The sequence below is a fragment of the Ostrinia nubilalis genome, chromosome 10, assembly GCF_963855985.1.
Source record: "Ostrinia nubilalis chromosome 10, ilOstNubi1.1, whole genome shotgun sequence".
NCBI lineage: Eukaryota > Metazoa > Arthropoda > Insecta > Lepidoptera > Crambidae > Ostrinia > Ostrinia nubilalis.
In genome coordinates this window covers 13,375,929-13,400,725 of record NC_087097.1, presented here as the reverse complement: position 1 = coordinate 13,400,725, position 24,797 = coordinate 13,375,929, and the positions used below count along the sequence as shown (strand labels likewise).

At 42.1% G+C, this 24,797-nt stretch overlaps 2 protein-coding genes across 2 annotated transcripts; both read left to right on the top strand.

The window, feature by feature from the left end:
* The first annotated feature begins 198 nt into the window (after nt 1-198).
* On the top strand, nt 199-8,632 carry LOC135075303 (arginine-glutamic acid dipeptide repeats protein). Its single transcript, XM_063969716.1, has one exon. The coding sequence runs from the start codon at nt 595-597 to the stop codon at nt 6,058-6,060; it is 5,466 nt and encodes a 1,821-aa protein (XP_063825786.1). The 5' UTR covers nt 199-594; the 3' UTR covers nt 6,061-8,632.
* A 424-nt stretch (nt 8,633-9,056) lies between these two features.
* Nucleotides 9,057-24,673, top strand: LOC135075305 (uncharacterized). The gene is made up of 13 exons (XM_063969717.1): nt 9,057-9,330; nt 9,780-9,938; nt 11,483-11,598; nt 12,027-12,171; nt 13,165-13,392; nt 15,332-15,470; nt 16,945-17,054; nt 19,928-20,128; nt 21,301-21,487; nt 22,488-22,603; nt 23,441-23,635; nt 24,250-24,354; nt 24,575-24,673. The coding sequence occupies exons 1-13, from the start codon at nt 9,262-9,264 to the stop codon at nt 24,671-24,673; spliced, it is 1,869 nt and encodes a 622-aa protein (XP_063825787.1). The 5' UTR covers nt 9,057-9,261.
* The last annotated feature ends 124 nt before the right edge of the window (nt 24,674-24,797 follow it).

The window sequence follows — 24,797 nt, the reverse complement described above, 5'->3', positions numbered from 1 at the left end:
TTATTTATTTTGCCTAAATTGTGCGTGTAAAAATATTTTGAAGTTATCAAATTGAAGGAAATATATTGCGGAATAATTATTCCAAATCGAACTAGTTTATCAAGTTATAAACCACTATCATTTTATTTTGATTTTTTACATTTAATTATGTCCTTGTAATGAAACGTACAATAAAAATGTAGAATCGTGGCAGCCATTTTATAGAATGTTTTTGTCTATGGTGGCCAAAGAAAGGCGAAGCTAAACAAAAGGGTAGCATGTAGATAGCATTTACTAAAATAATAGTAAAATATGCGTAAATACTGAGTTAACAAAAATATTTTTATGATAGAAATTAGTGAGGTCATAAATTATAAGTTGTGTGTATCATACAAGTTCGTATTATGAAGCACAATGCACCGTGTAATGGAGGCCATTAGGAGTAATAATTATGTATATTGGCATACTTACTGTTCTACGGACAATCAAACACACGCGTGAAGAGAAGGTATAATGCATTTACCCAATGGTATATCTGTGCAATATGTAGACTTTGTGACATGTGAATAGTTTTGGTGCAGAGTGCCAGTGCAAATAGACGGTCACGTACGAATCATGGCCCAAAACCAAGGGGAGGTTCAAGTGGGAACACCGAACCAACCCGTGAAGGACAAGGATATTTATGCGTGCCTGCCTGATATGCGCTTGAATGGTCCGCTAGGACCCGATGAACCGTGTCCAGGTGGCGAGGAGCTGCGCTGGCTGCCCGCTCAAGCAACAGACAGGGACCTGGTTATGTACTTGAGGGCCGCTCGGTCGATGGCAGCTTTCGCTGGCATGTGCGACGGCGGCTCCCCCGACGACGGCTGTATGGCGGCCAGTCGCGACGACACCACTATCAATGCGCTAGACGTTCTCCATGACTCTGGATACGACCCTGGACGTGCCCTGCAAGCTTTAGTGAAGTGCCCTGTCCCTAAAGGAATTGAGAAAAAGTGGTCCGAGGAAGAAACTAAACGGTTTGTGAAAGGTATTCGCCAATTTGGCAAAAACTTTTTCAAAATAAGAAAAGACTTGTTGCCCCATAAAGACACAGCTGAGTTAGTCGAGTTTTATTATTTGTGGAAAAAGACTCCCGGTGCTAGTAGTAACAGACCACATAGGAGAAGAAGACAAGCATCATTGCGTCGTGTTCGTAACACTAGGAATTCTAGAGCAGGAACTCCCAAGGAACAAACTCCAGAGGCTACTCCAGCTGTCCCAGACACAAACGGTTCTAGACCTTCTCCCAATCCTAAAGAAGCGGGAGAAATGAGTTCAGTTACAGAAGACGAAAATTCAGAGGAAGATAGTGATTCACGGGACGCAGGAGACTTGGCTAAAGTTGACAATGGCAGACAAGACAATCCTGAGGACTCACCTAGCAGAATGCGCACCAGAAACAAATCAAAAGAACAAACAACACCAAATGGAAAGAAAGGGCAAGATGAAAGTGATAATGACTCGAAATCCAAGGCTAAACCTATTAAACCAACTGTTCAAAGTACAAATACAAATAATAATGTTACAGAGAAAGTACTTTCCTCACCAGTAAGCAAAGATGCCAAGAAGAAAGTAACCACCAATGGCAAAGTTGATGTCTCAAAGGTAAAGAAACGTCTTCCAGATGATACAAAACCTGAAATCTTAGATGGTGATGTTCAAATGAAAAAGAAAAAGTCTGAGAATCCCCCTGAGAGCCCATCGGAAAGCCTTACAAATGATAGTTTTCCTGCAATGGATGAAACTGCGGAGCCTGAACCAGAAGCCTGTGATTTCAGTTTTACTAAACCTGAAAAGGAAAATATTGAACAAAACAAAGAACCAGAACCTGAGAATAATGTTAAACCACCTGAGCCACAAATCAAAGTGGAAATAAATGACCCTCCACCAGTTATAAAAACTGAAAAGGATCCCTTACCGCCTGTGTTCAAGCCCACTAATGAAAAAGATGAAAGAAGTGTTCTTGACCTTAAAACTGATAATAATGGCCCTAAGAATGCTGAAATTATTGAACCAAGACCTCTTGCAATGCCTAGTGCAATATTCCCTAAAACAGAACTTATTATTCCAAAAGTGACTCCAATGACAACTGAACCAATGGAAAAGATAAAGATCAAAGAAGAAATAGATACTGAAGAGCAATCACTAAACTTACATAAGGAAGAGTTCCAGAAAGATCCGCTGTCACACAACTTCCCTGGACACCCAATTAACCAATCCAATAAACCACTCAATTTAGAAAATACAAACTTCTTTATCAAAGATAACCATTTGTACAACCCTAAACTGAACCATAATATCAAAATTGAAGGAGGAATCACTCCAAATATTTTCAATCCAGTTAACATTACCAAGGACAATTCAATTATCAGGAGTGCAAAGGATTTTGCAAGTGGAATGCCAGCATTTTCTTATCCTGCAAGTATGAATTTTGCCAGTGATGCCAATAAGCACAATCCTCATATAAACCCCCTGAAAACTGTTATCAAGCTTGAACCAAGAGATGAAGCTTCTGAAATGAAAAGTCAAAACACACCAGAAATATTTACTGCAACAATATCAACTGCTAGCAAAGTGGATTCGCCCAACGCGCCTCGTTTGGACTCATTACAAAGAGTTAGTCCATCACCAACTAACACAAGAGGCTCATCACCACCATCTATGGAACATCCAACAACTACAAATACTGAACCTATCTCTCCTGCAAATTCACAAGAAAACAAAGAATCTGATGTGGATGACAAACAACCTACTGACCTCAAGACTCAGCCTAAACTGGAAAACCAAAATACATCATTGAGACCACCAATATTCCCACCACCAGTTCGTCCTGAAAATCTTGGTGTGAGATCTACAGAAGCATCCAGCACGCCTGTGTCGCAAAGCATGCCTCCTCCTCCATTAAGCCAGCCTTCCATGGCAGGATTACTTCCTCCTGGCCCTCTCATTTCAGTGGGAAGTGGTGCAAATGTTGGTCCTTATGGTTTTATGCCTACTCCTCTGTATGGACATCCAGGTCACCCTGGCCTAGAAAAACCCAGCTCTTTACCACCACTTATCCAACAAGTGCCTCCTTCACATGGGCATCCTGGAAGTCTTATTCCACCACCATCAAGTCAAAATGACCCATCAATGCCACAAGATTTGAAAATTAAGCAAGAAGTTCCTGACAATATGCCTGCAAATCTCTCTACACAAAATGTGTCAGATCCCTTGCAGTCATTGAAGGAGGTTAAAGTGCCAGGATATCCAATAGGAAGTGCTATAGCACAACATCTGAGTACCGAAAGAGATAGAGAGTCGATATCGAGTGTAGAAAATAATAGCAGACCACCAAGTCAACCCACAAATGAGAGTTCAAATATGCCAAGTGCATTCCTGGGACCAAGAATTGATAGCATTAAGAAAGAGCCAGATTTTCTCCATCAACCGCATTTACCACCTACCAGCCAAGGTAATTCTGATACAGGCAATGCGCTTCCGCCAGTAAAGAGTCCACACACGCCTACACCTATTAAAAGTCAACCAAGTCACAATGGAACACCGGGACATCCTCATCCTTCGGCTACGACGTCACCTTTTTCAAGACACCTGGCGAGTCCATCACAGCCGCGACAAATATCAGCATCGCCTGTTCAACCAAATACACCGGTATCTCATTCGGCTTTGAATTTGATGAATCCAACGCCCTTATCGATACCATCGACAATACCTGGACCAGTCATGCACTCCGGTCAGCAACCTGGCCCTCCGCATCCTTTCGCATCTCATCTACATCACCCGCATCATCCCTTATTACATCCCTCGATATTCCAACTGTCAGCAGCGGCAGCGGCACACGCTATGCATCCCTATTATCCGCATCCTGGGTACTCGATGCCGTACCCATATCCTTACGGTCCCTTACCGCAACCACATCCTATACCACCGATGCATCCCGCATCTAGTACCCCAGGAAGACACGATCCAGTGAAACCTTCGACGATAGAATCCACAACGATGCTCAGTTCCCATCATAGTACGAGTTCTTCTGTTACTACAAGATCGTTAAGAGAGATTTCAGAAAGTAGTGAAGATCCAAGAAATCCTAATGCAACAACTGAAAGACACCAACTTCACGAGACTACGATGACGCATCATCACTCCACCAGTCATCATAGTGCAGTACACACTAGTACAGAAAAACAACCGAACCATGTTGGCGGCGGAACAAATCATACTTTGTCGATATCTCACTCGACGTCGAGTAGTTCGTCTCAGTCGATACAACACAAAATTAACACGCAGCAAAAATCAAGCTCTCACTCGAGCTCCCCTCATCACTTGTCAGGCAGCGTATCCCAAACTACGAGCTCGTCATCGAGTGTCAACGTGACGAATAATCATAATCATACCCATCATCACTCGCACCATCTGGCGCATCACCCGGAGAGGTTGTCTCCTGCGGACTCAATGTTACTGCGTCATCATCCTAAAATGATACCTGGCAATCCAAACCATCTTATGATCCAACCGCCTTCCATGGGTCATCCTATGAGCGGCCTCGGCCTGCCTTCCGGCCCAGGGCCGAGCTCCATTGAGAGTCTTCGATTGCATGCTCAAGCTGCGGCCGGGCTACAATCTGCACACGCCAGATCGGGTTCGCCTCATCAAATGCCCCACGGCCATCCGCATTTACGAGGGCCACCGAGACCACTGCCGGACGAAAACACAGAACTAAAACTGGAAACACAATCTCAACCCGACGAAGAAGAAATCCCGAGCCCCGCGCACATACCGCACGGTCCAAGTCCCGAACCGAAAATCGAGGACACCGAATGCCACAGATCTCAATCGGCGATATTTTTGAGACACTGGAATCGAGGCGACTACAACTCGTGCACAAGAACAGATCTCATTTTCAAACCCGTGCCAGATTCGAAATTGGCACGGAAACGCGAGGAGAGATTGCGGAAACAGGCGGAGAGAGACAGGGAGGAGAGGGAGAAGATCGCTCAACAGGCTCACAGAAAGATCGCCACGCCGGAGAAACCCGACACGAAACCGCCGTCGAGAGGCGCGATAGAGACGATAACGTCGCCCTACGACCGGTTCCCGCGGCCGCCCGGCTACCCCGAGACGCCGGCGCTGCGGCAGCTGTCCGAGTACGCGCGCCCGCACGCCGGCTTCAGCCCCGGCAACCTGCCGCGCCACTGCATGGACCCCATGCTGCAGTACCAGCTCAGCTCCATGTACGGCGCGGCCGGCGCCCGGGAGCGGCTCGAGCTCGAGCACCTCGAGCGGGAGAAGCGGGACCGCGAGATCCGCGAGCTGCGCGAGCGCGAGCTCAACGACCGGCTCAAGGAGGAGCTGCTCAAGAACAACGTCGGGCCGCGCGCGCTCGACCCGCACTGGCTCGAGATGCACCGGCGGTACGGCATGCCGCCGCCGCCGCCGCAGGGCGCCATCCCCGTGCAGTTCGGGCTGTACCCGCCGGGCCACGGGCCGGCCGCGCTGTCGCAGCTGGAGCGCGAGCGCCTCGAGCGGCTCGGCATCCCGCCGGCCGGCGCGCCCGCCGCGCCCTCCGCGCCCTCGGCCGCGCCGCCGCACCACCCGCACCACCCGCACCCCGGCGTGGCGGCCGCGCAGCTCGAGGCGGCCGAGCGGCTGGCGCTGGCGGCCGACCCGATGGTGCGCCTGCAGATGGCGGGCATCAACCCCGAGTACCACGCGCACACGCACGCGCACACGCACGCGCACTCGCACACGCACCTGCACCTGCACCCGGGGCAGCAGGCGGCGCAGGCGCAGCAGGAGGCGCTGGCGCTGGGCCCGTACCGGCCGCTGCACCCCGAGCTGCTGGGCGCGGTGGGGCGGCCGTACGCCGAGCAGCTGGCGCAGCAGGCGGCGGCGCACGAGCAGCTGCAGCGCCAGATCCTGCTGGAGCGCGAGCGCGGCTTCCTGCACCCGGCGCACCACGAGGAGTTCCTGCGCCAGCAGCGCGAGCGCGAGCTCAAGGTGCGCGCGCTGGAGGAGGCGGCGCGCGCGTCGCGGCCCTAGTGCCCCGCGCCCGCCGAGCCCGCCGAGCCCGTCGAGCCGCGCGTGTGAGTGCCCCGACGGACCACTTTTTCAGGAGTATGTGTACGATTAAGATACGTGTAATTTATATTTATGAGTTTTTATATTTCGGTAGCCGCATGGTCGTGTAGTGCGCTTGATTTCCATGCTCAAATTTATTTCTTAACCGCTAGTCATAATTAGAATTTTATTTGTGGAGAGCGAGGACCTCCGGATGTGGCGCGTTTGCGTGTTTTTTAAATTATTGTTTCGCGAATGACAGTGCCGATGAGCCGAGGTGCCGGTGACGGGCCGCGCGTCGCCCGGTCCCCGCGGGGCCGTCGCTTGTTTTACATTATGTTCATGACATAACGATATAAAATATAATATTATGTAATGATAAAATTATGAAGTTGTATAAAACAGAGTAGGGACTGTGACTTGCCTTTCTAATCGACTTGCCTTTTATGTAATTGACCTGTAGTAACTTTCTTACTCTATAAACTAAGGATAAGGAAGCGTCATATTTCCCTTCGATTTTATTTACAGAGCATAATTTTATCGTTTTACGTGAAAGTTTTATGTGTAGCTGTAACGCTAATTAAGTTGAGAGAAACGTTAGATATGTATTTAATAATATATGAAAGAAGCTAGATTCACATATCAATGTAAGATTGTGGTCTGCCACAAAATGACTGTTTATTGATGTGTCATCTTATCTTCGTTTGATAATGCCAGTGCGCAAATCTGCTTCTGAGTCGCGAACAATGTTGCGCCAGAGTGTAATGTGAAAAGAATGCAAGATCACGTTAGAATTCTTATCAGTAAATGTAATTTTGTTCATTAGAGTACTAGAGTATATACGGTGCATTTGATATGACTGCTAATTTTAATTGCTATAGAGTTCAAAATGGTCTCTTACTTCCTTTTCGAGTTGGTTTCAAAGCAAATTAAATTGATATTAGTAGGTCGGCATATGAGGAAGTGTGTTACAGTATATTTTCCTCAAAGTGTTAAATATTGAACATTAATAAACTAACAGGACGACGCTAATCATGTATTGTTAACCAATTATGACCAATAAATAAATATTGTGTCGAGTCGAGAGTGTTAATAAGCGTTTTTACAGTCTTGTCAGCTTGTATCGCGAAGGAAACGTCTCGACTTAGAAATATACACCGTTTGTGAGGACATCACAAGTGTCTTGTAGCATTTTACATAACAAATTATCATATACAAGTTATGTTGAATTATAATTTATACTCATAATAAAAATAGTTACTGTTATCTGCTTGTCAATATTTTTGAGGTCTATTGAACTGAGCAGCGACGCTTAGGCAGCTTCCGTATTTTCGGGTTTATTCGTCGCTCTTACTCATGCCGCCATCTGGCTTTTGAGTGAAAAGGATGGCGAGATCCGAAAATATGGAAACAGTGTAGAAAGCAGCCTTGCAGGTCCCTCCAATTTTCTAAAAGAAAATTTTACAATATTCTCGAAGTGAACTTTAAAGTTACTCCCGAGGTATTTTGTGACACAAATGTACGCAAGCAACGCCGCGGGCAAAGCAAAATTATAAAGTGACATAGGTAGAAACTGTGTAAATATTTATGAAAACTAGCAGTCGTATCATGTAGCAGACAAATGATAATTTAAATTTGTAAATAGAGAGATTTCGTAAAACGCCACTGCAAAATGATATCCGAATTAGTTAAGTACAAAAATAATTTCCAACGCAATAATAAGGTAGTTTGGTTCCCATTTTGCAGTAGCAGTTTTTTTGAAATATTGCTAATCTACTATAATTTATCTGCGTAGTAATTCATAGCACGGATGTATCGGTTGGTTGGGTATTGGGATGAAGTTAATTCTATCTGAGCTCTAGACACCGTAAATGTAATTGGGAATATATTTATTACCTCTTAAAAATTCTAAAAATGTACATTTTTTATGCCAAAGAAAAATATGTGTCTTGAGATTCTTATTGGCTCCTCTTTACTAATTTTAACTTTATTTTGAATACGAATCCCTGTTGTTTGGAGGGAATGGTTTTAGCAAGGAAGCGCGTACGCACTTACGCAGCGTCAATTTACACGCATGCGGCGTAAGAAATACATTCGTGCTATGGTTACTACTAGGTATAGGTGCATACGTGCGATTGAAATGGTTTTCACAATACTTATTGTGAATTAATTAAAATAAGTGGTTAGAAGAAGTCATCTTGTAAATTAGGATTGTAATTTTTGCCCGTGTACACATTCAATAATTCTATTGCACTATAACTGTAATATAAATTCCCTTTGTAAGAAAGAGAACTGTTAGATTTGAGTAAAGAGTTGAAATATTTCTAGATTTCACAATGTCGCTTGGTAGGTAGGTATTATGTTGATAATGCCATAGTTACTTTCTGATATTTAAAAGAGGAAATGAGTATTATTTTTAGAGACAAATTATATCTTAATTAATTAAGAGGTTGCGTGTCGGTTTAAAACTTCATTTATTTAGACAATAAGGTTAAATGGATGTCTTAGTGCTTTTGTGTAAATTTTTTTGAATAATATATGTGAAAAAAATCAAGTTCGTGTTTCTATTCTCACCTCTGCTCAGAAATTTCCATGAAATTATGTAAATTCGATATTTTTCCTTATTATTAACATATCGCTAACAATGCTTAAGTAGGTAATTAATTAATACCTATGAAAATGGAAAAGTTACAAGGCGATTGTCTTCAAATGAAGTGGTTACTTAATTCTCATTGCCTTGGAATTTTGGAGTTGCGCACCTACTACCTAAGTTTTATGTAAAGAAAGGGATGAGATGCGAAAGTACTTATCATGTACTTACGCATCTCATTTAAAATCAGTTTGATTGCAGTGCTTTGCTCTGTATAAAAATAATAATCTACTCGTGTTCAGCCTACTTCAGACAAAAGTACTTGTGAAAAGTTTATTTTTGCATAAGCCATAGTCAAGGAAGGACCCAACAGCCCATGTTGAACATGGACTATTACCTATTTATTCTGTGCATGGGTCAAAATTCCGTCACACCATGACAGTAATGTGTGAGTTTTCGAGCGTTTTTCTATGTTTTACGATATTTGTACTAGAATTATTTTGGAAGCGTAACTAGGTGATAGATTGATCGATATTGTACTAGGCGCCGTCAGAGTAAAGGATCTGTGATAAATAAAGCATTAAAATAGACCAATGGGTCTCACAAGCAATACCGGTTTGCTGGCGAGCGTGCCGCAAAAACACACACTTGCAAAACAGAAGGTTGGTTCCGTAACAACTTATTTAAGTACATTCTCCACGATACCACCGCACTCGAATGATGAGGCGCTTCGACAAAAGATGTTTGTTTATCACAACAAAACGTGACTGCATAAATATCTTTGAAATCACTTCGTAAGTAGGTAGTCGCCTTGTGTAATGTTCTTTAAATTTTCAATAAATTAAATCAAAGTTTTCCAATCACCGTGGGCTCCGCGCGGTGATACCTACCTAAGTCACGTTATACCACAATACCTGTGCCCTACACTTAAGAATATGGGCGCCCGCAGGTGAAACGTACGGGGGTAGGTAAAGACATTATTATTATCTAAGTAATCCTACATTTACCAGTGGCTCTACCAATTCATTCGATGTGGTAAGTACTAAACGACAAACACATTTCCTAACATTGACATGCAGAACCCTGATTAATTCTACTCATTCTTTTCCAGAGCAACGTCGAGCTGCGATGTGACGTCACCCCAGCGCCGTTCATGCTGCGGCCCTACGCTGGTCTCTACAACCCCTTCCCCCACTCTTGCTCCGTGTTATGCAACCACCCCGCCGATACCGAAGCCAAGGAGTACGTGAAGCGGGTTAAAGACTCCTGGGTAAGTAAGAGTCGAGCTGCGATGTGACGTCACTCCAGCGCCGTTCATGCTGCGGCCCTACGCTGGTCTCTACAACCCCTTCCCCCACTCTTGCTCCGTGTTATGCAACCATCCTTCTGACACCGAAGCCAAGGAGTACGTGAAGCGGTTTAAAGACTCCTGGGTAAGTAAGAGTCGAGCTGCGATGTGACGTCACTCCAGCGCCGTTCATGCTGCGGCCCTACGCTGGTCTCTACAACCCCTTCCCCCACTCTTGCTCCGTGTTATGCAACCATCCTTCTGACACCGAAGCCAAGGAGTACGTGAAGCGGTTTAAAGACTCCTGGGTAAGTAAGCGTCGAGCTGCGATGTGACGTCACCCCAGCGCCGTTCATGCGGCCCTACGCTGGTCTCTACAACCCCTTCCCCCACTCTTGCTCCGTGCTGTGCAACCATCCTGCCGATACCGAAGCCAAGGAGTACGTGAAGCGGGTTAAAGACTCTTGGGTAAGTGTTCTATTGTAGTTAAAAGAACTTCAAGTATCTACCCGCGAATCGAGACAATAGAAATCAATTGATACCGCCGCGGTTTCGTGCTACCACTTAGGATTTGATGGGTTAAAATCTGTCTAAGACCTTTTAATATTATTGACACCACGATACACTGAGATACTCAAGAAGTCTCCTAGGCTGGGATTAAATATTTACAATATTTAGGTACCTAGGTAGGTACTCTTTGTTGGTACCAACGTACTGACATACCACGAACCACGGTCCTAAAGCAATAAATTGTCGAAAATCAACAGCAAGTATTATAGGCGTTTAATGAAATCAAACCCACAACCTCTGGCATGGTAGACGCCAACTACTATTAGGTAGGTCATGCGCCGTACGTAGAGTCGTAGAGGTCACATAATGATGACGGCGACATTGACTTTATAATTTAGCAAAGTTACTAGCCAATTTAAATGGATTTAAACACATTAATATATCATTTTACTTGATTTGTATTTGTACCTTTAATAGCTATATCATTAAACATTTGCATGACTAATTAAACAGCCCAATCATCATAAATAAACTACCTAAGTAAGTACTGCAGTCGCAACACATTTGAAATATCATTTACTTATACCTAGTTACTCAATTTTCCTTGAACACAGTTTGAATATTAGTTTTTGTTAATATTGTTTTATTTCTATAAACAAAAACAAATCTAATAACATAAATACCTACCTATTAAAATAAATCAATCAATTAGTTCATATACGGAAAATGAGTATATTCGTAGCTACTAATAAGCACTTATTAGGTACTTAACTATATCTACACATGTTTGAATTTAAAGCATACAGTTTTTTAACCAATATGTACCTAAGTAATGGCAATTTCTTATTACTCGTAATAGCAAGTAATAAATACCTAATCATGGGAAGAAAATTAAATAAGAATCTTTAAAAAGAACGTAATATTATGTTTAACGATATTTTTATACTTCGTAGCTAAGTACCAAAGACGTCATGTTTTTCTCCAATTTTCCTGATTCTAATAATATTTTTTTTTAGCTCTTGGAGGGAAAAGCCCATTTTCTGCACGAAGATTTATCGAAGTTCCAAGAGCAAAATGCCGCCGAGAAAAATAAGACGCCCCATGACATTGTCACTGAAGATATGTTTAGAAGGTAGGTACTAGCAATTACTTAAATGACTGAAATAAGTAGGTACCTAACTAAGTACTTTGATATTTTTAGAGTTAAATTACTTACGAGTAAGCCATTCAAAAGATACTAATACATTTCCATCTACATACTTATTAGTTACTTATTAACTAAGTAGGTCTTTTGTGACTGCTGACCTAAGATGAGGATCGATATAAAATAGTTCTAAACCATTTTAAGAATATATTGTTGGTTCCCAAGTCTAGAATAGAATTGGAACCCTCTTTATGCGAGTAGGTACTACAGCTTTTTTTTTAGATAGCCAGGTACAGTCAGCGCCAAAAATTTGATAACAACCGCTGCGTTGCGAACTCTTTGGCCACTTTAGGTGTCACGAACTATTTGATGCTGACTCTACTACAGTCATATAATAATGTGGTATTATCTAACAGGTATACCGAAACAGACTCGCGACCTCTCACGCCAGCGCCGACACTGGCCAGCGGCAAGTCTCGGGGCTCCAGGAGGTGCCTCACGCCCGACCAGCCGCACCAGAGGACCACGATCGTGCTTGACTTGCGCAGGAGTCACAGTCAGGTACATATCGAGGGTCTCCCAAGCAATCACATTAGGGGTCATCCATAAAGTACGTCACACGTAATCTAGAGGTAGGTAATCACCTAATTTGAAATATAAATTAAACTAAAAAATATCCCCACCACTTAAGCACAACTCCGTCGAAGTCGAAAACCTAAGAGAGTCTTAATGGGCAACCAATGAAGCCATTAAATCAATAAAATCTTTTGTAGGTATTATTTCAGATTTAAAATCTAATTATACTAGCCTATAATGCCGCCAAACGCACCGTACCTCGCGCGTGATTTTATTGTTTCTATTTGTTGCTATTTTTTTGTTAATTTAATAATTTTTCGATGTGAAATTGCAAAACATGTGACGTCACACTAGGGAGGGGGGGGTTTCAGAAATGTGACCACCTATGACAAGGACGGGGAAGGGGTCAAAAAATCATAAAATTCGTGTGACGTACTTTATGGATGGCCCCTTACGAGTACGACGTTTGCTCGGGCCCATTCTTTTGGAGGGCCGAGATTGGTTCTTCTCGATTAGCAGTTGAATGAGCAGCGGCATGGAGCAGACCATAACCCATTTATGGCGAGCAGGGGGTCCTGTTTCACCAGGGCCGCGAGGAGAAAACCTCTATAAAAATAACTGGAGGAGGGGATCTGTGTCCACATTCAGGTGTCCAACATATTTCATTATGTTGAGAATTATCCAATCAATCACAATATACCTATGTGCATTCTGGAATTTTTTCAAAAATATATCTTGGTTCTTCTCAGAACTTATACCACAGAGTTTAAGTCTCTTGAAGCAGCGTTGTTGCAAGATTTTCACCTGTATTAAAGGTCGAATATATTACCTACATGTTAAGGAATTTACGTAAATAATACTACGACTCGCACGTAAGCGTGGTACATACAAGCCTTAGAGAAATCTTAAATACCCATTTATTTAAAATTTTGCAAACTCACTAACTAAAACTAATCGTACTCTGGTAATCTTTTCCAGGAAACCCTATACTACCACGGCTACACAACATCAGACCTGACAGCGGGTCACACCACCAGTGTGACCAATGACAGATCCACTCTACCGTCACTGAATCTCTCCGATGGGGCTCACAACCGCCTCATCAAGGGGCAGTGTGAACAGCTGCCCCCGCTTGCATCGCCCCTGGTTCTGTCGCAGAGGACAATACCGGTGAAGGAACCCCAAAGTGTACGGGTCGCAAAGAAGGTAAGTTAATTTTATTGGTTAAGCTAAATTATAGGGAGTTCATAACCAGGCGCGGATCCACCGTTGTGGGCACTGTGGGCATGCCCACAACCCTAATTTGCTTGTTTTAATTATGATCTTACCTTTAAAAAATCGAGCGTGAGTGAGTACGTACTCCAACTCAAAAACTTTGCTAATTTTTGGTGGCTGTGCCCACAACCTTTTTTGAGGGCTGGATTCGCGCCTGTTCATAACCGCCTCATTAAGGGGCAGTGTGAACAGCTGCCCCCTCTTGCGTCGCCCCTGGTTCTGTCGCAGAGGACAGTCCCGGTGAAGGAGCCCCAAAGTGTACGGGTCGCAAAAAAGGTTAGTTAATTCTATTGGTTATGTTCTGAGTTCACAACCGCCTCATAAAGGGGCAGTGTGAGCAGCTGCCCCCTCTTGCGTCGCCCCTAGTTCTGTCGCAGAGGACAGTCCCGGTGAAAGAGCCCCAAAGTGTACGGGTCGCAAAAAAGGTAAGTTAATTCTATTGGTTATGTTCTGAGTTCATAACCGCCTCATTAAGGGGCAGTGTGAACAGCTGCCACCTCTTGCGTCGCCCCTAGTTCTGTCGCAGAGGACAGTACCGGTGAAGGAACCCCAAAGTGTACGGGTCGCAAAAAAGGTAAGTTAATTCTATTGGTTATGTTCTGAGCTCACAACCGCCTCATCAATGGGCAGTGTGAACAGCTGCCCCCTCTTGCGTCGCCCCTAGTTCTGTCGCAGAGGACAGTCCCGGTGAAGGAGCCCCAAAGTGTACGGGTCGCAAAAAAGGTAGGTTAATTCTATTGGTTATGCTCTAAAGATTCAACCACACCAACGCAATCGCCGGCACGATCATAGGCCAATGTCAGGTCGCGCGACCCATGGAAGTTCCCGCGACCTGTCATTGGTCTACTCTAGTTCTTAGCAGAAGACAGTACTGCTGTAAGAACCCTATGTAAGTATTACTTACGGACAGTTTGATGAAAAGGTAGTGTGAGCAATAAGCATTAATCATAATGTATATGCATCACTGTATTGTCAAGCTTTTAAATCATATTTAGTCCTAATGTTTCCCTATTTTAAGCTCTATGTGTTACGTAAGGTGTCAAAGGTGTGTCAATCAATATTATGTTAGATTAATAACCTTTGGTTATCAATGTTATTGATATTTCCGTACTCTAAGAATTACTAGACCGTTGAAAATCACCAGATAAGCTTGTAATCGATATTTTACTGGCGTCAACCTTTACCAGTTCCCGTTTAGACTTTGAATCGAGCAAGTGTTACTTACGTAAAAATATTAAAGAATGTTGCCATTTCTTGTGTCGAAAACGAAGTTGCTATCGATAAAAAGGGACAAGCCGAGAGAAAATAAAGTAAAAGAAAAGAGTTTTTATGTTGCTGGCGACAATTTAAGCACAGTAAAACCTCGACGGATTAAACGAAAACCTTTGAACATCCCTCCTATAATTCCACTTTCTCCTTGCGACTGCAGCTTGATGCATCTCAGTAGGATTGTTATCAACTACGCCCCAAAGACAAGGAAAAGGGGTGCATCCAACATAGTGTCTACACCATCTCTGGGTACCACTGGGCAAAAGAAGAGGATGAAACTGCCCAGTGTTCAAATAAAGAAAAAGCACACCACATTGATGTATGATAGCGACGCATTTTTCAAGAAGTTAGAGGTATAGGTCTATATATACTAGGTCATTCTTAGTAGCATAATTTTGTCTATGGTTACCTCATTTATCTGACTACGCCCTTAGCACAACTACTTTCGTTAGGTATTGATTTCGAACCGACGAAATCGCGAAGGTCCATCTACGTTTTTGTATCGTATTTTCACTGTTTTGTATTTTGGTGTGTTCTATGAAGCTTTCTCGAATACCAATCAACCAAAAGTCGCATTTTTAATAGCTCTATATCGTTACAGAATCAAATCAAGGCACTGAACCTGGGTAAAGCAGTAAAGAGCAAGAACAAAGCTGAAGCTCCCGCATCTCAGCGCTCAAAGTCTGACAAGGAGCCTAACGAAGACGCAGACGAGGTCATTGCTAATGGTGACGATGGAGGTAAGAAGACAAAATATGTACCTAAACCTGAGTAATTATAAGTTAACATTAAAAAAAACCATTTATTTTAAGCAGGATTCTTTTGTCACGTTCAAAATAGATGAACACTTTCGCCCGTATTCACTAACAGTACTATGAGGTCTCACAGTGCTCAGTACCTACTATGAGGTCTCACAGTGCCCGTGGACGCTCAGGGTGACACACGAACCAATACAGAGCTCTATTCAACGCTATGCGTTCGATTTGCATTGTTTGTGAATACGGGCGTTATTCCTCAGATAAACTAGCTTATTCAGTATACCTTTTTAGACGCGCGGTAGACGATCTCTTCTTCCATATACAGTGTGTCCGGGCTTGTAGTGATCAAACTTTAAGGGCGAAATCTTGGGACAATTTTATCGATAAAAGTAGGACTTCAAATTTGGGGCTTGACCCATTTATCGCAAAATTACAAGGATTTAAGTTTTTAATTTTTAGTTTTCACCTCTTCTTTCAAAAACAAGTGAAGGCGTGGGTAGCTTAACATTAATAAGCAAATATTTTGTATCATGCGATAGCCAATAAAATTATCTATTAGTAGAAGTAAAAAACTGACACAAGTTTCATGCATTTTATGGGAGTAAGAATGGATTTAATTAGAAAAATACATTCCTTTTTTCACATCTTTTTCAGTTATTTTCCAACACAAGAAAAACCAGGTCGTTAAAGTATGTTTTATTTGCATTGTATTCTTAGTGTTTGAGCTATTCTACAAAACGAATGTAAATTTATTAGTCTACGTCTATTAGTTTCGACGTAATTGTTGAACAAAGATACCCCTTCCCAGCGGTTTCCACAGTAATCGGAATAGGTTGTGTGATTCTTTCAGGCAGTGCATTTTCGCATGTCGCGTGCGCTATGGAAACCGCTGGGAAGGGGTATCTTTGTTCAACAATTACGTCGAAACTAATAGACGTAGACTAATAAATTTACATTTGTTTTGTAGAATAGCTCAAATACTAATAATACAATGCAAATAAAACATACCTTGACGACCTGGTTTTTCTTGTGTTGGAAAATAACTGAAAAAGAAGTGAAAAAAATCATGTATTTTTCTAATTAAATCCATTCTTACTCCCATAAAATGTATGAAACTTGTGTCTGTTTTCTACTTCTACTAATACATAATTTTATTGGCTATCGCATGATATAAAGTATTTGCTTATTAATGTTAAGCTACACACGCTTTCACTTGTTTTTGAAGGAAGAGGTGAAAACTAAAAATTAAAAACTTAAATCCTTGTAATTTTGCGATAAATGGGTCAAGACCCAAATTTGAAGTGTTTTCGTCGATAAAATTGTCTATAGATTACGCCCTTAAAGTTTGATCACTACATGCCCGGACACACTGTATATAGGTACTCGTAACATAACAGATTAGACGAAGGAAACAAAGGGGCATTTTCTAAAAACGTTTATTTCAATATTTCTGTAGGGGAAAGTAGAAGACGCGGAAAGCGCCGGCGTAAAGGCCGCGGCGCAGGCAGCGACCGGCTGACGTCAGCCGGGCTGGCGGCGCAGACGCAGCAGGACCCTGAAACACAAGTAAACACATATTATGTATTTAATTATTATTACTGACGGGATTGCTACCATGTACTTTAATTTTGAGTTTCCTCTGGTTATTCCATGCCCAAGTAACATTTTACTCCATTTAAGAGTTCAATAGTCGTTCACATGTACTCCACAAGCTGTGTATGTCAGCTGTATACGAGCTGTATAGCTTGCTATAATGCTTTTATAGAACCAGTTTGGGCACAAATTAGACAGCTTTAAGTTCACTATGGCTGTACATTAGCAGTATAATAGCATTATAATAGCAGTTTAAGTAGTAACATCGTACTTAAGGCTGACTTACGGCACTATATGGGACGCAGTGTGAACCATACAACGTACGTGAGGACAATAAAGAGTAACAAGTGGCTAAATGCACAGCTTTCAAAGTTATAAAGTCCGACAAAAGTACTCCAATGCTACCTAAAGTTCACGTGTGTCTTAAATTATTTCCACATTTTAATATTAGTTTGGTATTTGTACGTGAGTGCCAAGAGGGAAACAACTCGGGCGGATAATCATTTAAGCAAATAATAACACGGGTTTTAAATACTTAATAATGTTAATGCCATTGGGAATGCAACTTTATCGTGAAATGTATACATATTTACAGCTAAAATATTTACGCGCCTCTGTAAAAACGCGATATTCATTTTAAAATATTTAAAACTGGCTGAGAGGAAATCTACAATTTTCAGTTTTTGATATTGGATTGGCATTATAATTATATTACGGTAATTAATTATAACATGAAACCAAAACTCAAACGCTCTATCTGCGAATTTTGTGATAAATCTGCAATAATTTTGGAGATTTATTTGGTAAATATTTTAGGTTATGTAGAACAAAATGGTGGAAATGAAATACGGCTATGTGAACTGTTATAACTCCAATTTAATGCGGTGAGCGTATATTAGGTTCACATGTGTTCTGTTAGAATGCTGTTATCTATATGAAGTTCCACATTTGTACCACTACAGCGCTAATGACTATAAATTTATTCTAATGTGAACTTATGTACAGCTTTAAGATGTACCTAGTTCAGGTCAATTGTGTATCTTTAATTCTTTCAAATACTGAAATTTTAGAGATCCGCAATAAAAATTATTAATGTCCGTTAAATCGCCTAGCCCAGGTACTAATAGTCAAGTATGAATACCTAAAGCATCAGACGGTAGTGTTCCCGGTTTAAATTCGTTTATTATGCTTGATAATTTATTCAAAGCGGAATGAGGAATACGATTTTCAATAGCCCATGTTCTTATTTTTTTTTGCGAAAGGTTAAATAATTGTCCAAATCAAAATGGTATTCACTATCACAAGAACTGCAATCATCACACTCTGATATTATCTGGTATATTTTGAAGGGAAATTTCAGGTTCAGGCATAATATTTTCCTCTGCATCATGTACAGAACCACCATGAACAACTAAAAACAGGCTTGGGGAAATGTGTAATAGAATATCACATTCACATTCGTGTTCAGCTTAAAGCAAATAAGAGTAGTACTTGTGGACAAATAAACTGCTATTGATGTTAATGGACAACACATATAGTCCTTTTAACAGCCTACAGTGTACATGCGAACCATTGAAACACTTTTGTACAGATAGTAAAAAAAGGTTATTTTAATTATCACAAACAAGTCCTACTACAGCTACTAGCTGTATAACAGTCTAAAACAAGTAAACATAACAGCCTTTGGCTTTATAAATGACCACGTGTGTTCTATTAAAATGCTAGCTCTATAACATCGTACAAGTAGGCCGTTAAACAGCGGTTGCCGTATCTCTACCCTCCTATAATGCTCTTAGTCAGATGGCTGACTAAAGGATAGTTGTTAGAGTATTATAACACCAACAATCGTATAAAAGTATAACTCTACACTAGTCTACACTCCTATAAGTCCCTTAGACAGGTATAGGTGTAATTAATTGCAATAATACAGCTTATACATCACGAGTGAACTGTACTAATGCTTTAAGTACACATTGGAACTAAATGTGAACTCTTAAATGGAGTAAAATGTTACTTGGGTGACCATAGCGCTTGCAACAGTGTCGAAATATCGGGAACTCAAAATTAAGGTATATGGTAGCAATCCCGTCAGTAACAAATGTTAGTGACCATGAAAGTTAAAACAATATATTTTGTATTTCTTAAGTTTTTTAAGTTACACCGTTAGGTATGTCGTGCATGCCATTAGAAAAAAATATAAGGTACCTAGGTTTATGAAACATACGTAACTAGTGGCACAGCTAGTGGCGCTCGCGTGTCGATAAGTGTGTGGCGCTGGCGACGCTTCAAGATGCCTACTCCTACTACTCATACATTTTGATTATTAGTGATTTGTTATTGCACACAAATTACTAATACACCCTTTAGCCCCTCGTACTAAGCTAAATATGCTTGTGTCACTACTGAGCTCACCACAATAGTCGAGTGGCGGCGGGGACCGAACCTGCGTTCCCCGGATCACGAGTCGGCCAGTCCGACCCCTTCACCGTTCGGCTATCGTGGCTTGTTTCGGCTATAGTTACGACATAACATACCCGCAGACACCTCTAAAGATTATCTTCGAAGTATAGGGTTGATCAAAACCTGAATCAAAACACATAAACATCATGGTCTAAATGTTCTAAAGCCCGGTCTGTGAGCACGTAGAATTTTGTCTAATGACCCCAAGCTACCCATCCTTATCGCTCGCGCGTAATTATATTGCTGTCGCGACTGTGCGACGGGCGCCCGCAGTGAGTGTGCGAATGCGATAGCAACATAATTACGCACGAGCGATAAGGATGGGTAGCTTGGGGTCATTGGACAAAATTCTACGTGCTCGCGAACCAGACTATACTCTCCTTCAGATTGCCGGCATCGTCACCGACTCCCAAAACCCCAGCTCCCGAGGTTCCGTGGCGGAGTCGGCTGATGACGACATCATAATCCCGCCAGTCGTGAAGGTGGGACCGGCCAGGAAGACCGACTCGTTCCTGGATGATGACATACTGAAGTACTTGCACAGGGAGGTCGATGAGGAGGCCATTGAAACGGAGTTTGACACTAAGGTAATAAAAAAACCTATGGCCATAGTCCTAAAGTCTATAATGACTTGATTGAAACGCTACTCCTAAAGGTAGTTTTTTAATTCACTTCGCTTTTCATTTGCATAAAGTTTTTCACCATATGAGGTACCTATGAATTACCTACCTACAAAGGTTACAGCAACATTAATGACGAACTCAATTAAAATAGCTTTTAGAACCCTGTTGCGGAAATCTAGATGTCCATGCCCAAAGTACAAAACGACCAAATTGTTATTTATCTCAGTATATAAATTCAGCAAAATCCGCTACCTAAAAGATCCTACCATTGATCTTCACTGTGTGCGCAATGACAGCGCCCCTAGTGGCCGAAATTATTTTAGACTTGATATTTATCTTAGCTTATTCTCGTGCTATTTGCGCACATAATTCGCAAAATCTTCAAGCGGACTAGCGACCCGCCCCGGCTTCGCACGGGTGCTAAGTATACATAAACCTTCCTCTTGAATCACTATCTACACTCGACATCAAATAAATCGCACCTCCCGCGACAAGCATTTTCAAACGTATGCTTCCCCACTTCCTACCAATATTGGTACCATTTGAAAGCCTATTTCTAACCTTCATTTCATTAAAGGAAAGGTTTTTACCCTGAAAATGTGTCTTTAGAAGGATCCAGAGTCACTTCTTCAAAAAATAGGTAGTTACGCTAGAGCCAAATTTTATGGCTATAAAACTGTTAAGTTGGGATTAATCGCTATCCATCTGTTAAAAAGGACACGTGAGATCATTATTTGGTTTTATAACCATAAAAAATGTTCTAATTGATCCCATAGGTGGGCCCAAAGTGAGGTATTTTTTCAAGTCACATTTATGGTATATGTTAATCATTTATTAAGAAATTAAATGTGTTTTTCTTTAAGGATATTTATTGGGCTTTCAAATAACACCAATATTGTTGGGGCACCATGATTGTGTCAGAAGAAAATCGTTAAAGTTCGCGTCGCGGAAGGTGCGGTTTATTTGATGTTGAGTATATTTGAAAAAAACCGCATCAAAATTAATTGCGTAGTTTTAAAAAATTAAGCATACATGGGGACAGACAGCTATAAGCGACTTTGTTTTATACTATGTAGTGAAGTGATACAGAAAATGTTTCCTTAATCATTCGTTCAAGTATACCTTATGGTCCACAGAGACGCTACGTCCTCGAAGAAGCGCTTCGGACGCGCCCCGACCGTCAGTACGGGCAAGAGATGCAGGCTCTGCTGAAGGAGTACAAAGTGCCCAAAGTGAGCCTGGGCGACTGGCTGCATATACCGAGGGTCTTCTCAAGGCAGAACGGACAGTTTTCACTGCCCATAGATACTGCGGCGCTTGAAGGTGAGATCTGTGAACCAGATAGGCGATTAGAAATCAATAACAGTAAAGTACTTTATCTTCGAACTCACCTGGGGGACAGGCTGCAGATTCCAAGGGTCTTCTAGCGCTAGAACGGACACGGGACTATTCCCACCTCTCGTTCCCACCACTGCAATTCCTGTGTAGTCAGGATCTACAGCTTGACCGCCATAAAAACCCAACCAATGAAGGTCAAGTTTGTCCCGGTGGAAAGTTAAACTGTCATTGGACCCGCAACGAAATTAATCAGAAGAACATAGGAGGAGTTAAGGAATTAAGGTTCGACTTCCCTTCAGAACGGACAGTTTACTCTGGCTATAAACAGTACAGCGCTCGAAGCCGAGACCTGTGAACCAGATAGTCGATCAGAATAGCAGTTACTCTATCATCGGACTCACTTAGAGCGTCAGTACGGGTAAGAGATACAGGCTCTGCTGAAGAAGTGCATGGTGCCCAAAGTGAGCCTGGGCGACTGGCTACATATACCGAGGGTCTTCTCAAGGCAGAACGGACAGTTTTCGCTGCCCATAGATACTGCGGCGCTTGAAGGTGAGATCTGTGAACCATTCTCCGTACACAAAGTACTTGTGAAAGTTTTAATTCTTGCGAGAGCACGAAAAGGCAATCAGAAACAAACTATAGGTAATCGACCGAGATGATTTTGTCTTTTTTTCTTTGTAGTGCAAAGCACTGGAGGTACCTAAGTCAATCCTTAACTTTGACAAACTTGACCTTCTTTGGTTGTGTTTTTACTGGGCGGTCAAGCTTACCTAACTTTGAACTACTGTGTTCTGCTGATTAATTTCGTTGCGAATCCAATGACAGTTAAACTTTCCCCCAGGACAAACTTTACCTTCACTGGTTTTTACTGGCGGTCAACCTGTAACCAGATCCTGGCTACACAAGAGTTGCAGCGATGGGAACGAGCAGTGGAAATAGCCCTTTGTCTATCATTTGTATGTTATTTGCTTATTTGTTTCAGGCTTAACACCAATGAACTACGCGGCAAGATTCGTGACTGTGAAGAAGTCGAAACAGCTTCTCTATCTGACAGTGCTCAGGAAGTTTAGGTCGCGTGGCTACAGGGTGCCTATTGAGGTAAGTTATGGGTCAATATAACCGTTCAATAGCAATCAGGTATCATCAGATCAGTCCCTACCATTAAAATTAAAATCGGCTTGGGGCACACTGAAAACCAGTGTCGTGGCCTTCCTCGCCGTGGGCCACGGCATATGCTGAGTGGGGTCCCATTGGGATGGGCATCGCTGTTGCGACAGGGTGGCACTGCTCAGTTCACATTTTCTTTCCTTGTAATATTTATGTGCTACTAGCTTTCCGCCCGCGGCTTCGCCCGCGTGCAATTTTGTCTGTCACAGAAAAACTTTATCGCGCGCGTCCCTGTTTCAAAAACCGGGGTAAAAACTATCCTATGTCCTTTCCCGGGACTCAAACTATGTCCCTGCCAAATTTCATCAAAATCGGTTCTGTGGTTTAGGCGTGAAAGAGAGACAGACAGACAGACAGAGTTACTTCCGCATTTATAATATTAAGTATAGATTTCTGTCTTTTTTCCTTCCGTATACTTTCTTTGTCATAACTAAGTGATGTTCATCGTAATAAATGTTTCTTTCTTTCTATCTAAAGGTTCTATGAGTAGGTACCTGAACCTTTCTGAATTCGACTTACTTCCCTCCACTTTTATTATCAGCGGATCAAAGCCCTTACACCTTTTCCTTGTTTTTGGACAGTCTGCATCTGTCTCTCAAGTCAGCATCTGTTTATATGTGAGAGGCACCAGTAGATAGATGTGGTAGGTAGGTACTACGTAAATGGGGTCAGATCCCCGAAGTCTAAAAAATATGAAAAAGAAAAGCTTTGCAGGTTTTTTCTCATTATCTGCAACATTTTGTTAAGTGAAAACATTTTATATTTCAGAACTTAAAAGAAGGCCTCATACTGATGATGGGCGGCATCTTAAATGAGAAGCAGGCCAGCAATTTCAAGAGCATAATGGACTGGGAATCGTATGAGGAGGAGGAGAACATTCCAGATGACATCAAGCTGACTCTCCTCGACACTGGCTTTAAGAAACCCATGGTTGACGAGACTGGCGAAAATGGGGAAGTACTGGTTAGTAGCCTGGCTTTTAAATCAGGGATGTTATATAACATAACAATCTGATGTTTTTCCATTATAATAGGTGCCGTCATAGTACATAAAGTGCCTATAAGGGTCGCGCAGCGTCTTGCTATTTAAATTTTACATTTTTTAAATTCTAATATCCGTAACCGAAATTATCCGAAACTTCGGATAATCCGAAATGATTGCATGTCCGTAATCGTAACCGAAACCTCATATCCATAACATCCGTGTTTTAAATGGGAGCTATGGTTTTTGTGCTCATCAGTTGGCGCCACTGTCTGAGCCACTGGCGAATGACAGGACTTTACAGTGGCAGTGGTGCCAACTGGTTAGTCAGTGTTAAACGATAGCTCCCATTACATATGTAATTCAAAGAGTCAGAGCCTGTCGTATGGAAGCGGCACAGGAGGGGTGACATTATGACGTGACAGCGCATACAATTCTCAAACACATCTACTCTCGCTGATGTTTGACTTCACATAAAGACCCTTCTGTGCCGCTCCCATACCTCAGGTACTAAATCAGTTCTGCGCTAAACCTCTCAGATATCATACTATGTAATGTTTAATATCGGTACTAATTTATTTTCCTTTTTTTTGTAGTCTGACGAGAACACGATAAAGTTCCGGACGTGGTGTGGGCTGTGCGCCATTTGCGAGCGAATGTACGGGCGGTTCCCACCTAGAGATAAAGATCCACCTGATGGGGTAAATTGTTTTTTTTTTCTATAACATGGATAATACTTGCAACCCGGCCAAGTTGTCTGCGCACCTCGCTGAATGCGACTCCCTCGCACCACCAGAGCGTCGATGTGACGTCACGGCTGCCAGGTGCGCAGTTAATGTGCGGGTTGTAGGTAGAATGTACCTCTTTTTAGCGTGATTTGAGAGGTTGTGTGACTAAAAAACTGCTGTTTTGTTTTTTCAGATGGAGCTAAGCGATTTCACAATGGTGGAAACCAAGTTGCCAGTTCTCAAAGTTCATAAGGGCCTCGTAGAAATTCTGAATGTAATAAGGGAAAGATAATAGTTAATTTATAATTTAATTTGTTATTAAATAATTTATTTAGATAAAATATACTTTTAGTGTGTCTTAACTTTCTATGTGGTCGTTTTATTTCCCTTTACAACTAGGTAATTATTCCAAAGAT

What these genes read in the sequence shown, in the direction of transcription:
- LOC135075305 (XM_063969717.1), top strand. Translation starts at nt 9,262, where the DNA reads ATGGGTCTCACAAGCAATACCGGTTTGCTGGCGAGCGTGCCGCAAAAA. An exon ending in AGATACTGCGGCGCTTGAAG is followed by an intron (nt 21,488 to 22,487) that starts GTGAGATCTGTG and finishes TATTTGTTTCAG; the next exon opens with GCTTAACACCAATGAACTAC. An exon ending in ATAAAGATCCACCTGATGGG is followed by an intron (nt 24,355 to 24,574) that starts GTAAATTGTTTT and finishes TTGTTTTTTCAG; the next exon opens with ATGGAGCTAAGCGATTTCAC.
- LOC135075303 (XM_063969716.1), top strand. Translation starts at nt 595, where the DNA reads ATGGCCCAAAACCAAGGGGAGGTTCAAGTGGGAACACCGAACCAACCC.